The sequence below is a fragment of the Pezoporus wallicus genome, unplaced genomic scaffold, assembly GCF_028554395.1.
Source record: "Pezoporus wallicus isolate ANWC-B61680 ecotype Strahan unplaced genomic scaffold, APGP_CSIRO_Pwel_v1 contig_4901, whole genome shotgun sequence".
Classification (NCBI taxonomy): domain Eukaryota; kingdom Metazoa; phylum Chordata; class Aves; order Psittaciformes; family Psittacidae; genus Pezoporus; species Pezoporus wallicus.
The window spans coordinates 1394158-1410581 of NW_026640354.1; the positions used below are offsets into that span (position 1 = coordinate 1394158).

Sequence of the window (16424 nt, forward strand, 5' to 3'; positions counted from 1 at the left end):
GGTGAAGTGATTGAGATGATGCAGAAGCATTTAGGAAATAACCTTTTTCCCCAGAAGAAAGTTAAAATACATGCAAGTGTCATTGCATACAATGGGTATGTAATTGCTTGTAAGATGGTAAATGAATGTTCACACTACGCCTGACTTTCCCTGGACAACTTGTGAATGGAAGCATTTAAAAGTCTCACCTTTCTTGTCTGGCTTGCATTTCTTTCACCCTGGAACCTTTTTTAAGACAGTTCATTTTAATAGCACCAACCTCTATTTATGCCATTTTTATTAGAAGAAATTTCTCAGTAAAACAGTGAGGTCAACAGAGTTGCCTCTTGTATTGCCTGTTGCAATACAGCTTGGAGCACAATTCAGCTCCATACCTTAAGGAAATCTGATTCCCTATAATATGCAGTGATTTTGTACATACACTCTGGTATGTAATTATAAACTTACATACTTTTCTGGAATGCCATTATAAAGTTATGGGGCTTGAAATCATAAAATAAAAATTTGTGTGTTCACCAAAAGAACAAGGAAAATACTTGAAGGAGTTTCTTAAACAGTTCATCAAGAAGATGAGGATGAAAGTTTTATTTTATTTGGCAGCTGTATGTATTTCCATGTCCAGGAGAAAGCTGTTCCTTGTCAGCCAATTAATTTGTTATTCCTGCAGGATGAGGACTAGTGAGGTACTGGTTAAGAAATCATTGCAAATGAATTAAATAGAGGAATATTTGCAAGGGCATGGTTGATCCAACATCGACTTTTCCCCAATAAACAGTTTGCATGTTTTTAGACTGTAAGACTCTACAACTCTACAAGCCAATAAGGCTGTAAATATCACATATGTCAACTCAGGCATTAATTTACCTGAAAAAATTACATTATTAATATTGTGTCATGTAATGGTGCTTTACTAGCTTATGAATAGTGGCAGTACACTGAAACACTGTGAATTTAATTTCCTTCGGTTGTCATAGAACAATTTGAAAACAAAGCATTCCTTCCTAAAACCTGTCGGCTTGTATAACTACATCACACTGAAACTGAAAGACATTTTAGAGCCTCCTTCAGTGCCTTCATTTCCAGCTTTGTAAATCCCATACTGAATGCCTAAATCACAAAAACAGGATGAGATCCCTCTGCTAAAACATGTCTAAAAAAATGACAGATTTTTTTGTCAGAAAGGAACACATGGAAAAATGAGTGTGATTGGTCAGGATTTCCTTTTTCTTCATTCTACTACAAGAAACTTCAGCTTAATTCCAAGGACAGAGTTATTGCACAATTTATGAAAGGATTATGTGCAAAATTGAAAAAATTCTCCGTATAGTAACAATAATTCTTAATAGTTGGCTATGATGTGGTACATTTCCTTGTAGGAAATTCTGTGTAGATGAAGAATAGACAAGAAGCCAACTGGAAAAAAAGAAGAATATGTATTTCAGTTATTTAACTACTTTTATAGTGGAAGTTAAATCGCGGATTGTCAAATCTGGTTTACATGTTGTTTGGTGATGTCTCTGAATTTATGGGGGTGGATGGCAGGCACTCGGGTCATAACATCTGATTCTCCTGATAAAGTCTCTTCTTTGGTGCAGGGGTAAGAAATACTGAAGGAACAGAGGCCAGTGAAGCACAAAGCATTCTTCACTTCCAATAAAACCTTTTCCTTGTTAAAATCTAATCACATTTAATTTGACTGAAGTTTGTCATTTCCCTGGAAAACATATTATGTGTACAGATGTACGAAAAACACCTCCTACTTTGTAAGTACACTGGAATTGTCATAGGCATTTTACAAGAGCTGATCCGCACACACAGGAGTGTGTTCTTTACCATACTCTAGACCCCAGTAGGGCCTCTGAAAGAATTGTGAAGAACAGAAAGTCCTTAATGATTCTGGCAGGACTAGTCTACAGCTTCAATTCAGCTAAATTAGCATCACAAAACTGCTGGTAGATGTTTAAAATAGGTAATTTTTATTTGGCAGTTTACTATTCTGTTTCCCATTAGTGCTGTGCAGTTTCGTATTCATCATCTGTACTACTTATGTACTTCATAGTGTAATTGTGTGTCAGAGGCAGAAATCCTATTTGTCGCTCACACACACAAATGCATAAACATGTACTGCAAAGAGAATCTTCTCAAAGACATATCTGTTCTGAGAGAGAAAAGAGCAAAAGGATGTGGGTTTTTTGCTGGTTTTGTTGGGTTTTTTTTTGATGGTGGGGTAATAGCATAATATTTTCTTGGAGAAACAATGTGAAATATCTCTGTTCATTCCCTGAGAAAAATAGTTACTATTTCTAGCAACATTATGAATTTATGCACAGTGATATTCTCTCATAATCAACTGCAGTTTCTGCTAAAAGTAAATTTTAACAACAGCTGCTGTAGTTATAGTAAGTGAGTTCAAATACATTAAAAATGGCTCTGTGCTAAAAGAATTGCTGAATTTAAAAGTACTATATATGATTTTCTTCCACACATACCACATTTCTGGAGGTTTTAAAATACAGTACAAGCTTTAATAACAGAAAAGAAATTGAACAAAGTGGAGATAGGGTTTCACACTTCTTATTGCACTCTCTGAAATAGCAGTATTTCAGAATGACCCTAATATCCTGGTCACTCCTACTTTCTCAAAGAACAACTGATTTTCATACATATCGTCATTAATAAAGTCTAAAGGAAAAAGATTTTGCTAGAAAACATGAATGCATTGAAACAGAACTCTTTATAGTATGTGTGAGTGCATATATATATATCAGCATATATGAGAGGGATTTTTTTGTATTTTGAATCACTCCAGGTTGAAACCAGAGAGAAACAATATAATTCTATGATTGCATAATCCCACACCACTGTGAAAAAAATAATGTTTTAGTAATCAGTTCAGTCAGTCATAATGTAAAGTCAAATCTCTGTCAAGGTTACTGCAGGCCAGGGAATGACATTAGTTTTTCCTGTGGCAGCTGCACAGTTATGAGGTTCTTGGTTTTCCACAGACAAAAATTGGAAGGATGCATCCCAAAGAAGATCAGGATTTTTTTTTTCTTCTTTAGATTTCATTTTCAATGACTTATTAAAATATTAAGCATAAATCTAGGCTTTACAATAACTTGATTTTAGCTCCTTAGCAATTGAAACAGAAAATCAGAACATAATTAGAAAGGCATGTGACAGAATAAATCATTAGACCTCATATGTTTTGTAGGCTTGCTGTAGAAATGATGCATTCCAAGTATATCTGTTCTAAATATAATATGGAACCCCATTAATTTTGGATTACGTATGAAATATGAATAACAGCATTTACAACAGAATGGGAAAATTCTGCACTGTTTATAAATCTGGCCTCCTTCAAACTTTAGCAAGGCTGTATTTGAACCGATGAGTAAATTTTGGTTTGCTGGAAACCTAATCTTTCCGTTCCTAGGTAGAGCAGTAATGCCTTGGCCTTTGCCATTACTTCCCCTATCCCTCCCACCTTATCATCCTTTTCCAATCACAGCTGCCTCTGGCTTGCATCACAGTTACCAAAATCTGTAACTTTTTGATTATTTAAGCTCACAGATAGCCCCCACAGTACCTGGTATGGCAGATGCATTGGAGGCTTGGACAGTGCAAAGTCTTTCTTCCTTCTCAAAGTGCAGTTCATCAAGACTGATGAACTTTTCATTCTGAAATATTTCTATATATGCAGCTCCAGTTGTCATGGAACACTATGCATATGCAAGAGAAGCAAGGCTGAAACTCATGCGCTTAAAAGATTTAGTTGTTCTTGGCATAAGGAACGGGTGCTACTGTGCTCCTGAAGATTTTTTCACCTGCAAGTGCTTTGGTTGCTCTGCCACTGGAACAATGAGGGTCACAGAAATGGCAGGAAAAGAAAAAGATGCCATCCAGAGCAAGGTTTCTATTAAAAGAAGGACCTGGAGGACTCTAATGAACAACGTTGGTAATTAATTAAATCAAGCATACTTTGTACAATCCAGATACAACAAGCACTTTTTTTTTAAATTTAATTTAATCTAATTAGGATACAAGTGATGATTTGTTGACATTGTCTACATTAATATGCTTCTCAGGTAGTTTTTAATGATAAGGATTTCCCAAATCATAACACCAAAACCTTGGTTTTATCATAGCTTTCTTGTTCATTAACATAACTGCATATTAAAACTTTAAGTAATTTGCTGCTGCTGAAATCAGATGCCTTGGTTGTAGACTATCATTTCTGGGAATTAGAGCCTTTTTTTGAGATAAGAAAATGACCCAAGTCAAGCATTCTGTGCTGTTCTAGGATGCTCCTGGTTATTTTTCAGTGTGTAAATGAGCTTTTGGTTTGGATATAAGAAATCCGCCCACAAGAGAATGCTATTTTAATTATATTTCTTGCATGTAAATTGTGTTGTTAAGTATTCTAATGGCTAATGAAGTAGACCAATAGAAGCTGCAGACTGATGTGAGGAGCTGCCTGCCTTGAGCTCACAGAACTGTGTCTACAAGTGACATTGTCAGAAGCCTGGGAAATGGACTAGAATTAATTCCCTGAAATAAGCTTTAATAAGGCCACAAGTGTTTCCCTACTGAATACATCTCTGCAGTGTAGCTGCACTGCAGATGCTCATCTGGTGTAAGGTAGCAGAGCCTCAGTACACCAGCACAACAGCAGCAACAGGAGGAGCAATGTCATCTGATACAGCTCACGAAGTGTCCCCTCTTCCCTAAAACTCATAATCAGGAAAATCCAGTGTTTCCAAATCAGCTGGAAAAGAGGGAGAATAAATATTTTCTCATCCTTTAATTTACAGCTGACTGGTTTAAGAATGTAACCTGCCGCTAAAATCTCACATGAATGGTTGATACTATTCAAATGGCAATGCTTTATTATCCATTGTCAAAAAGGATGAGATTGTTTTCTCATTCAGTTGAAGCAATAACATAACATGTCAGCTTCCTCATCTTTCTCTCAGGAAGAAAAAACCCTCTGCCGATTCAAAGTACTGAGCACCAGAGTTCAGCTCTACGCTTTAAACAGACACTATCAGGATGTCGGGGGAAGCACACCACTAGTCTTGTCTCAAAGAAACCTGAGGAAAGTTTAAGCTTTAAACAGTTATGATGCAGAGGCTGGTGTAGGACTAGGGATGTTTCTGTTACACTGGCCAGTTTAGAATAATCAGATATGGATATATGCATTCTTTATAGTTGAAAATAGTAGCATAATTTGAATGCATTTGTGTGATTCTTGGTTCAGCATAAGAAGGGGAGATCTTTGATCTACAAAGCTAAGAAGTATATCTGCGCATGCATGCATGCACTTAAGGAACTAATGTTTTAATTCTTTCCAACTGCAGTTTAACAGTGAGAGAGGCATCCATAATTCTGAAAACATATCCCAGAATACACTCTATTAGAGGCATATAAATCACAACCAGAGAATTCAGCTCCCAGTGCAATACACAATAAGCACGAAATGAAATTTATGCACCGTTTTATCATTTATCAGTTTTATAATGAATGTGATACTTTTACTACACTTGCTTTTCCAAATTATGATTAAGATTTCCCATGCTGATTCTACATTAATAGAGGATTATTGAGAAATCAGTTCTGTGCCTTTTAATCTAATGTGCAGCTACAAGTCTACTGATATAATATTAAAATCCCAGTGATATGCTTAGTTTTAATTAGCCACAGTTATATTGGACTTCTGCTATCCAACTCCCTTTAAGCTTTTTCTTTTTATTACTTGAAATGGCACCTATCAATCATGTTTCTTTATTCACTTACAACAGAAAAAAAACAAAACAGAATCTTTGACAAGTAAAACCAATTTTGAACCAGATAGTGCAAGTAGGCACCAGAATTAATTATGTAGCTGCCATTTAATTATGTTTTTCATCGCCTCTCATAGAGTTAATATGAGTATGTACCATACCAGAGCCAGTATATGATTCCTAGCACTGAAACTGTGCTGACCTTCCTCAGCAACCACAAGGGAATGACAGACACCGTTCTGCCTCCCCAGATCAGCCTATTTCGCACCACCACTGTGGACCAACTGCTGAGGATCTGCCAGTGCCACAGGACCGAGTCCCAGGCAGGATCGAGTCACTGGGCAGCTGTGATCCCAGCCTTTGGACGTCATGGTCACTGAAATTATTGTGTCAGTGCATGTGTGGGAAAACACATACCCTGACTCCTTTTGGTTTCTGATATACAGTTATTCTAGGAATACCCTGGTCACCACTGAAAAGCCTTTTTCAAATTGAGAAAATAGCAATGGGAAACAATGACTTTGCCATCCAACATGTCTATCCTGCTCTTCTGCAGACACAGCATCACCCTTAAATATGGTGTTTTCCAGGTATTTGCACTCTCAGTTTTGTACCATATCTTTTATTTATGTGTCAGGTACAACTACCTTTCTGAAAGAATTTCTGAAAGGAGGTGATAGCCATTAAACTCACACTATAAATAATTTTCTACTTTACAAACATTTTTGTATCCTGCTTTGTACTCGTTCACGTTTTCTTTCTCTGTATAGAGATATCAGGAGTAAATGGTCTGATTTTAGCTTTAAAATTATCCACATATTGAAAACAATGAAGCTCTGTACAGCTGTACCCAGGCTTTTGCATTTCCTTTGTGATTTCTTCACGCATTTTTTTCTGCTGTAGTCACATTTCTGATGTCACATGCTACAGGCAGACGTTCAAGCACATGCCTCTTTAGCAACACGGCTCCCCAGTCTTCTTTTTGAAATGTTTGTGAAGAGTCTGATATCTTTTGCTGTGTCTAAAAGAATGGGTGTCAGAGCCAGAGCAGACTGAATCTTTTTATGTTCTGGCATCCACATTGATATTATATTGATGCAAGGGCTTTAGGCTAATTGTTACGGTCGATCACATGTTATATGAGCTAACTGATAACATTTGCCATGCTGTATAGCAGAATGGGATAGGAAATTCTTTCTTCTATTCTCTTATTCTTTGGTCTTAGCATGTTTGGAGCTGTTAAATCCTAGAGACTTTGCAAATGATATTTGCTGTGTTCTTTTTAGTTATTTCTATTTGCAGTTTCCTGGTTTGCAAAATTCATTAACATTTTCAGAAAGCAGTTTTAAGAAAGTGTTTTCTGACAATTGGTAACTTTGGGCTAAGTGGACTGGGCAGGCACATTGCCCCATCTCCCAAAACTCTCCTTATGCATTTAGTTTCTTAAAGATGCTAACTTCTGTCATCTCACCAAACATGTCTGTTACTTGAACAGTTGAAATCTTGAATTCTTTGGTTACAATATTTTTATTCAGTTCCTCAGGTACAGTGAAAAAGTTGACTTGGTTCCCTCTGTTCAATCCAATAACTAGACTTTGACAGCCAGTTTACCAAGACTTACGTTTTACAAATTATGTCATTTGCTGAGAGTTTCGCAGCTTTTCCTATTATATTTTTTTTTTCAAGGCTTATGGAATTTTGGACTCTTGGAAAAAGAAAAGAACAAACCCCTTCCACATCCTCTCAAAAACATACATATATCTTTGTTAGACATTCGTTTCCTGTGACCCTACCTTCATATGTTACAATCAGCCAATTCCTGTCTGGTTCAGATTTGATGCCAACATTATTATCCTGTCCATGACATACACCCTTTCCTTAGGCATTCTGTGGACAACTACAAGTTTAAAACGGCCAATACTTATTTTGCTAATTCATCTTTGTAGCTCACCAACAGTTTATGGTCCTCAGGACTAGACTTTGTTCCAGTGTGTGTGTCTGTGTATTTACCATCACCTATGCTTTAAATTCCCTTGATTTTTGTGATATAGATATGTCTGTTCTAGATCCTTACAGGTATTTTTTATGTTTGCCTGTATTTTGATATTTATTTGCTTTACTTCACAGGTTTTAAACTGAATCTTGTAAACAGATTTCTTCTCCCACTTGACGAAAGTTCACATTTTAATGGTAGCAAGCTATATCTTCACATCTGTGCAAAGCGATTGAGTAGATTAAGGTTTCCTGTATGTTATTCAGATGGTAGGTTTTCTCTAGGTTTCCAAACAGCTTTCTTGTCACTGATGTTCTGCCTCTTTCAGCATTCTTTTCCTTTAGATATTTAGTGTTTTGTAGCCTTTTCCTTACATATTATTTATAACCATGTACTTTGGCTTTCCTCTGGAGACATATTCTGCATTTCCATTTGGCAAATTGATATTTCCCTGACAAGGGTCAGGTCTGAATTTCTGATACAGAATTTGATACCTATCCATTTTTACTGTTGCTATCTAAACTGTTTGTAGCCTGTTTCAAGGAGGTAGTTCTTGCTCTCCATATAACAAGTTTGGATCCTTACCAAACTCCGTCAATAAAATTCAATTCTACACAGTCTAGCATAAATTATGATAAATCTACACCTATGGAAAATGTTACGTTTATGACTTGGAAGTAATTTCCCATGCTACCTTTTTTCACTTAAACTGATAAACCAAGAATGAAGACAAGTCATGGAAGAGCAGTTGCTATGCAAGGAGTGTTGCTCATTTGTCTTTCATGAAGGTCAAGGACAAATGTTTTGGTTCTTTACCACAATGTGTTGATTAGCCTAAAATGAGATATGCTTTTCCCTCCTCAAAGAATTATATCCCCATTAATCTGAACCCTGACACTCCATCGTTAACATCTAATCCTCCCCATTTTCCCATTCTTAATCTCAAAATCCTCCTACAGATTCTGTGCTCTTCTAGAGAAAGTGGCCCCTTGAGTGGCTGTCTAAAAGTCTCTTTTCCAAATAATGAGGACAGGTTTGTAGTTCTGCCTGCCTGGGAAGTGCTGCGGCAGTGACTGTGAAACTGTCTGTTGCCTTCCACTGCATTTGCTGTTAAATGCTGTAGCATTTGAGGTAATCATGCATAGTTATCTTTTAGTGATTCAGTTATGAGACTTTTCTTTGTTCTGATTGCAGATCACTTATAGTAATGCCATAGACTAATAATCCAGTAGAATAATAACGTATCATGATTTTTAATTACAAGAGAAAGATGATTCCATTCAATGTGTGATTCTTCCCTTTACAAAGGTTATTTCTGCTTAACACAGAAGAAACAATGTAATCAAACCCAGAACTATATCAATAATAGGCTTATACCAGTATTGAGATGTTTTTATTCTCTGATGTGTTTGAAGTGTATTTTATCATCCTCAGCACTATTGACAATATATAGATACCTTTACAGTTTTATGTAGAGGTGCCATGTTCCTTACTTTACAGTTTTATGTAGAGGTGCCATGTTCCTTTCTTATGAAACAATTTTTATTGCTAGTCTTATCTCTCTCCATAGCTACAGTGTGTGCTTATTTGTTTCAGAGCTTGGTTGGTTAGCTGGGAGTGCCAACGCTGCCTTCTGACAGAAGAATCAAAGCTTTGGGGACATCTACTGATATGTTTTTAAATAACTTCACCTTTTCATTTACATTTTTGCTTTCTGTCAGGCTTCCTCCTAATAACTTTAGGTTTCAGAAAAGTGCAACCAGTCCTTACATTTCTAGTGGGAAGTCTGCTCTGTTTGCACACAGATTCTCAAGCATTTGTGATAAGATGTGGTCCAAATTTTTATAGTAACAGTCAGCTCTGATTTGATGAAATCAGTATACAGAATAGGAGAGTATAAATTTAATCAGTGAAGGCATGAAATTATTTATTTTAATAGGGTAAAAACATTTTCTTTCAAAGCTAACAGGTAATTTATTATGACATGCTTGAATTGTTCTATGCTCATGTTATTACCTTATTATAATATTAGTGTATGTGAATCCAAACAAGACTGAAAACATGAAGGCTTTGACCTTATCAACATTACATTTCCCTCTCTTATTCTGTCTTTGACATCAGTGTTGCACTTCTAACAGAAGTAATTTTTCAGAGATTTCTATGCAGAAATTTTGAAATTTCAAAGCCATCTTTTGATTTTGGAGAAAAGAAACATTGGAAATTAGTATTTACTTAAAAATAGTAATCCTGAGTTTTGACAAGCTCTAGCAAACTTGAAAATCACAGATTTTTTTGGCTCAGGGATCAGTTTATCCGTTTCTCTCTCGAGGAGTCAATGAAAGTGCATTGTTAGAAATGTATTTGCAATTGAAATCTCTCAAGATCATTCAGTTTTTTCTTGTTATCTGGTCCTGGAAAGCCACCCATCCAGTTCTCTGCTCAGGTCTGGTGGCCTTTTATCCAAGTGTTGCAAGAGGATTCACGTTGTGGGACAAGAAACCTAAACTAAAAAAATGCTGCTTTTCTGAATTGAGCTCTACCCACCTCCTTTTTTAAAATCCACTCTGCCCAGCTTTAAAATTTTGTAGCAGATTTCTATGATTACATAGCTGTGCATGGATACACTCCCCTAGAGCAGAGACAAATTGACTATATGCTTGCCTGCTAGGAGGCAGCTATATCCTATGTTTTTTAATCAATGTTCATCCTCTTTCTATGTTTCTTTTATGGGAAAATGTTAAAACAGAAAAATCTTAGGAAGATCTTAATTGCTAAAAGCACTTACTAGACTGTCCTTTTGAATTCATGTAAGTGACCACAGTACATGTAGAAGCTAGCTTCATTGACTGCGCTCTTTCTGCTTTTATGTCTTTGGGAGCTATTTCTGCCTGAAGAATGTGTTCCTAGAGTACATTTTCAGGGGCCCTTATCCTACAGAACTGAGTGCAGCTTTCTTTCTTCAGAGAAGAACACAAACCAGATCTGACAAAACCAGTCCTGCAGAAATTCACGATTTCTGCAATTTTTCCACCTTGATTAAATATTAAAATTATGGAAAAAAATGGAATGTTTTGTCACTTCAAATAATAATGACATTTCTTTACTACAGACTCAATTTTACTTTTAAGCCAAAAATTCTAGAATGCTCAAATACTCAAATAACATTTTATGCCAGGTCAAATGAAGCATTTAATGTGATCCAAAACTTTTTTTTGACTTCTCGATTTGCCAAATCTCTGCGGGTCAACTCAAATGATTTCATTTATTTTCTTGAATTGACAGCAAACAAACAGAAGCGAACTGGTTATTCACATAGCTTTAGTTGAAAATGATCTTAAAATACAGAGGGTTTGGTCATGAGAGTGAACGAACTCCAGTTCCAGATATATTCCATCTTGGCTATCTTCCCCAAAAGATTTGATTTTGCCTTCCCAGCCCAAGTTTTACTTCCCTTGTGTTTATTATTTGATAAAGTGCCAGCAAATGTATTTGTAGGAGATCAGCAATACACCAAAGATCGTTTTCTTGCTGTGTTAGTTGGATTCTTAAGCTGCTTGTGGTTTTTTTGATGTCGAAGTAGATTTTATTCTATTGTCTGTCTTGGATATATCACTGCTACAACTCTGGTGCCAGAAGCTGTGTGCACAGAGAGGTTAAAACATGATTATCACTGTAGGTATAAGGAGCTTTATCTGATGCTCTCCCCGTGGTTAGGCTTATTATTTCTGGACATAGATCTAACCAAGTTAATTACTGTTTTAACAGTCCAACATTACTGCATGTAACATGCACTTATCTGCAGGACTTTAATTTTAAGGTTAAAAATCAAATACTAAATGCGCTTCCCTTGACAGGCCCCCTGATAAGTGGAAGATGCCTAGGAACACAGTAGTACTTGTGCAGATGCCGGAGCTGAAGCCCTGGCTGTGTACGGCACACCACAGCAGGGCAGGTTCGTGTTGCCTGTAGGAGTAGAGCTCAGGCATTTCTGCAGTCCAGATGAGTCTATTAGCCTCTGCTGAAGCTCAGAAACCCTCAGCTAATACTGTTTTCCTAAGCAATTACTTACTTTGAGCTATCACACACTGCTGTATGTTTCTGAGAGAGTATTCAGGATGCAGTGATTAGGAGATATGTTTTCTGCTCCCTTTTAAGGAAAGGCTGCGGGAGATAAATGGAATTGACTGATCACAGAACAGTAATCTCCACTCCTCTGGCCTTTCTGAGAAGGGAAAGGTTTGCTCACCTCATCTACACTTCTTTCTTTAAACTCCCTGCGTTGCTGTGAATAGCTGCAGTATGTCAAAAGCCACAGGTACCAGCACAGGCAGAAGCTCAGGTATTAAGCTGAAGGAACATGACATTAGATTTTAGCCAATTAACATGGCTGTAGGGGGGACCATCTGGAATAAATCTGCAAAGCAAACAGTTAACAGAAACCCAGCAGGCAGCATTATGGATTGGCATATTTGCATGGTACTTCATTAGCAAATAAACATATATCTTCCATCTCAGGCATGAAGCAAAACAGTATTAAACCAGATCTCTGATAGTTAATACAACTTTTTTTTTTTTACTAAATGACACACTTGTAAGAGCTGTGTGAATCACTGAAAGGAAAAGGTTGCGCAAACTCTAGTGACTGCAGTTATGTATTGGCACAGCCAAAACAACTGCTCCTGAGTTAATGTAGAAATGTATTTTTCTCTTGGTTTGTGGTTGCAAAAGACTGCTTTGATAACATTGCTAGTATCAGCTAATGATTCAATATGCAGAGGAGCAAATCATGCATCAGCAAACTGGAATAAATCAGTCAGCTTTAGCCTGCTTCTGGAACTTCATACTTTGCTGCGTTTATATTTTTCTCCATTACAGACCCACAGCAGCAACCGTAAAATTCGTCATCACAGATTTATTCCTGCCAAGGGTTTGCTGAACACACTAGGCTATAGCATAGAAATGTTGGACCAGGCTAGTATTGATACTTCAAAGATTAACCATCCATCCTCTTCCTCCTCAAGGCTATTTCTGTGTTCAGAAGATGCCACAGGATGTACAGTCAGAACTCTTAAGATGGAAAAAGTCCATCTTTGAAGCTGCAGCAACAGAAAGCATCACAGTTTCCCAAGCAACTCTGCTTCAGTGATGGACACCTCTACAAGGATTGGTGTATCAGCTAGCAGAGCTCACCTCTGCCCAACGGTGGGAGCAAACCCAGGACTTAGCAGGGCTCCTTCACATTCAGATTCCTAGGAGAGCCATGGCAAAGCACAGGGAATGTGTTTATCAGCCAGCTGACAAATCAACAGTGGTAAGCATACCAACACAATCAGCAAATATGTGGCTCATGGGAAATGCATATATTATGGCAGAACAAATGGTGTTTCTACAACTAATTAGGATAAGTATACAGGGAAACAGATTACTTGTCACAAAAGCACCTGCTACTAGAAAGAGGGTACTTTCAGACTAATAAAATTTTCCTGTTTTCTATACCAGAAAATCTTAGCAATTAGTGTAGTAATTGCAATATTATAGCTAGCTGCAGAACGTTCAAACAAAATTTCACTTGCAAACTGTTATTCAGATATATAAACAATGGGACTAGATAGGAGTGTGGGATTAAATCTGATCACTTTGAACTGGTTTAATGGCACCTGATCTTTTCTCCAGAAAAAGAAAAAACACTAGTATGGCTAGAGAAGCAAAATACCACATTTAGCACAGCTCCTCTAATTAGCCCTGCTACAAAATCATCAGATAGAGCAAAATATCACACATCTGCACCTAGACAGCTCTGGATGTTTAGTTCAGGTATCTTGATGCAGTGGCACACTGTGCTGTAGAGATATAGCATAAACCATATGCCAATGCTTATTGGCCTGCTCATGCCATAATTAATTAGGGAGCTGTTCTGAAGACCAGAGCTTTTGGATATAGATGGCGATGGTAACTAAAATGTTGGCATTTGTCAACAGTTGCTTCACCCCAGGCACTACCTAACGAGCCACAGTCTGCTGTACACCTGGGACTGAAATAACCATGGTAACTCTGGGTATATAGTGACATTTTAATGATCACTACTGCCTATCCTCAGGCCATCACTTGCAGAACTAAATGGCCCATCAAGAAACAGATGAATAAAGTGGCATCCATATAACACATGAAAAATGTTAAGCACTTTAAGGGATTAAATCCATTTACATCTACCTCAGGAGGGAAAAAGGAGAGATAAACATAATACAAAACCATGTGTTATGAAGAAATACTAAAACTACCACATCCTACTGCTGCAACTGCCACTAAAATGTTAGTACCTACCAATAGCTAGCACAAATTGGTATCTAAGATACCAAAATTATTTCCTATTTTAAGTGCCTCTTACTACATACTGACTTTATAAATGGCAGGAGCAGTATCAAAGGTCTTTCATGCTCAGTCACTGCCAAACTGCAGTAGAAAAACTATCAGTTATAAACTACAGCAATTCTCAAGCAAAGAAGGGGATGCAATACAGCATTAACACTGTTTTTAAAGAAAAAGATGGTGGAATCCTTTATTTTATTAGTTTTTCATCATTCTGATGAAAATTCTGATTTCTTAAAGAATTCAGGAATTATACTATTTTCTCCATGGTGAGGGAGAAGGAGAGGATTTGAATCTATATAAAAGTAAACTATCTTGTATTTAGAAGTTCCACTTACCAAAATGAAGAGACAACCAGAGGCAAGTTTTGTGTGTTCAGGAATAGTAGAAAACACGGACAAAATCAAGCAACCAAACACAAGGAGAAAACTGAAAAAGAAAGAATATTAATAATTAATATTTTTCAGAACCCTGACCCAGTGTCCATATTGATCCTACTTCACCAAAATTAGTAGAAGGCTATCAATGAACAGTCTTCATTAATAGAAGGGAATTCAACCACTACTTGGTTCATTAAAGACATTAGAACAACCTATTACTAAAGCCACATGCTTCTGAGCAGCACTGGTAGAATTAATGGAAACATGCACAAGACAAAAGATTTTCTTCAAGAAATGACCCAATATACGCAGATACTGCTACTTTTGGTATCACAATCCTCTATGCAGTCCAGATATAATTAGTGGCTTTGAAGAAAGCTAACCAATAGGAGAGTCCTCTCCCACGTCTGAAAAATCATTTCTTCCACAACTGACCACAAATATCCTGCTGTTTGAGCTTATTGAAGAGATAAGATACATACTGAACCCAACTGCCCATCTGAAACAACTTCTTTCTGAGCAACAGACTTCATGTACAAACTATCAGAATCTGAGAGGTAGTTGACTTGCGGCATCACTGCCCTAAATGAACAGGATCCATTCTGGGAACAAATTTAATACCATACAATCCACTGAAGAAATTAAAACAGGAGAGTGAATGAAGCAAGTCTTACACAAGTCATGCTACTACAGTTGGGAAAACATGACCACAGTTTTGAGCTTGCATGAGCTTGCATGTTTTGTGTACTGACAAATACACCTAGGCAAAGCAAATCACCAACGTGCTGCTAAATCTATTTGCAAGGAAGATCAAACACTCAGTATCGCTGTAGAAATTCTTGCATATCCCATGTCTGATCCTTACAGCATACAGCACATGTGGTATTTGCAGACATAAGCCTGCAGAGCTTTGAGGCCTTCAATATGGATAACAAATAACTTTTCTTATTGTACTGCTTCACCATTAATAATACAATTGTACTGGTGAAGCCATCTATGAATTGGATCAGAAAAGAAGTACATTTCACCCATAACACCATGAATTGACTAATCAGCAGCCAGACAGCACACTGAAGGACTGCAAGGCAGTGCATGTTCTGTATTTTAAAATCTTGTATTAGATTTTGCAAGCAGTAGTAATTGATTCTATCAATGTTTTGCTAATTTTCTTTCTTGGAACAAGACAAGTGAAATGCTTGTCAGTCATGCTGGGCAATGAGTCAACCAAAAAAGGGCAGGCCTTTGGCTTTTGTCTGACTTGCTGGGACTCTTATTAGCAGATGCCTTAACACAACATGAATAGGTACTGTAATTAACGCAGATACATATCTTTACGACAGTGAAAATAGCTCCTTCCTGGTACAGAAAGGACTGAAATCTCTTCCAAGGAAAAAGGGAAAAGCATCGAAATTACTGATCTCTATAGAAGATGCACATGCTCCTCCACATGATGTTTCCTTTAACCAGCACAATAATTCTGAAGACACAGAAAGCAGCTTTTCAGAAGAGTAACAGGAAGTGTATGTGTGTTTTTCTTGTGGCCAAGTTGAACATCTCAGCAGTTTACACTAGTGTACACTAGTATACTGAGCTGTACTAGTAAGAATTTATCCAGCAGGTTGAGGGAAGTGAGTATTTCCCACTGTTGGGCATCTGAAAGACCACATCTGGAGTGTTGTACCCAGTTTGAGGCTTCCCAGCATGGGAGAGAGATGGACAGACTGAAGCAAGTGCAGTGGGAGGGCCACAAAGGTGGCTGGGGCTGCAGCTCATGACATACAGTAGTAGATCTGGGTTTGTCCAGCTTCGACAAAGGGATGGTGAGACCTCTGACTGTTGCCCTCAGCTATCTAATTCTGTTTATGAAGAAGGCATAGAGGACACATTTTGCAGGGAAGAAAA

At 37.3% G+C, this 16424-nt stretch overlaps 1 protein-coding gene across 4 annotated transcripts in view; it reads right to left on the minus strand.

Annotated features, from left to right (window-relative positions):
* Positions 1-16424, minus strand: part of KCNQ5 (potassium voltage-gated channel subfamily Q member 5) — a 267229-nt gene that overhangs the window by 67692 nt on the left and 183113 nt on the right. For all 4 annotated transcript variants that reach the window (XM_057418802.1, XM_057418801.1, XM_057418799.1 and 1 more), the window contains exon 2: positions 14481-14571. In XM_057418802.1, coding sequence (XP_057274785.1) covers positions 14481-14571 — 91 coding nt within the window. The remainder of the gene's footprint in view (positions 1-14480; positions 14572-16424) is intronic.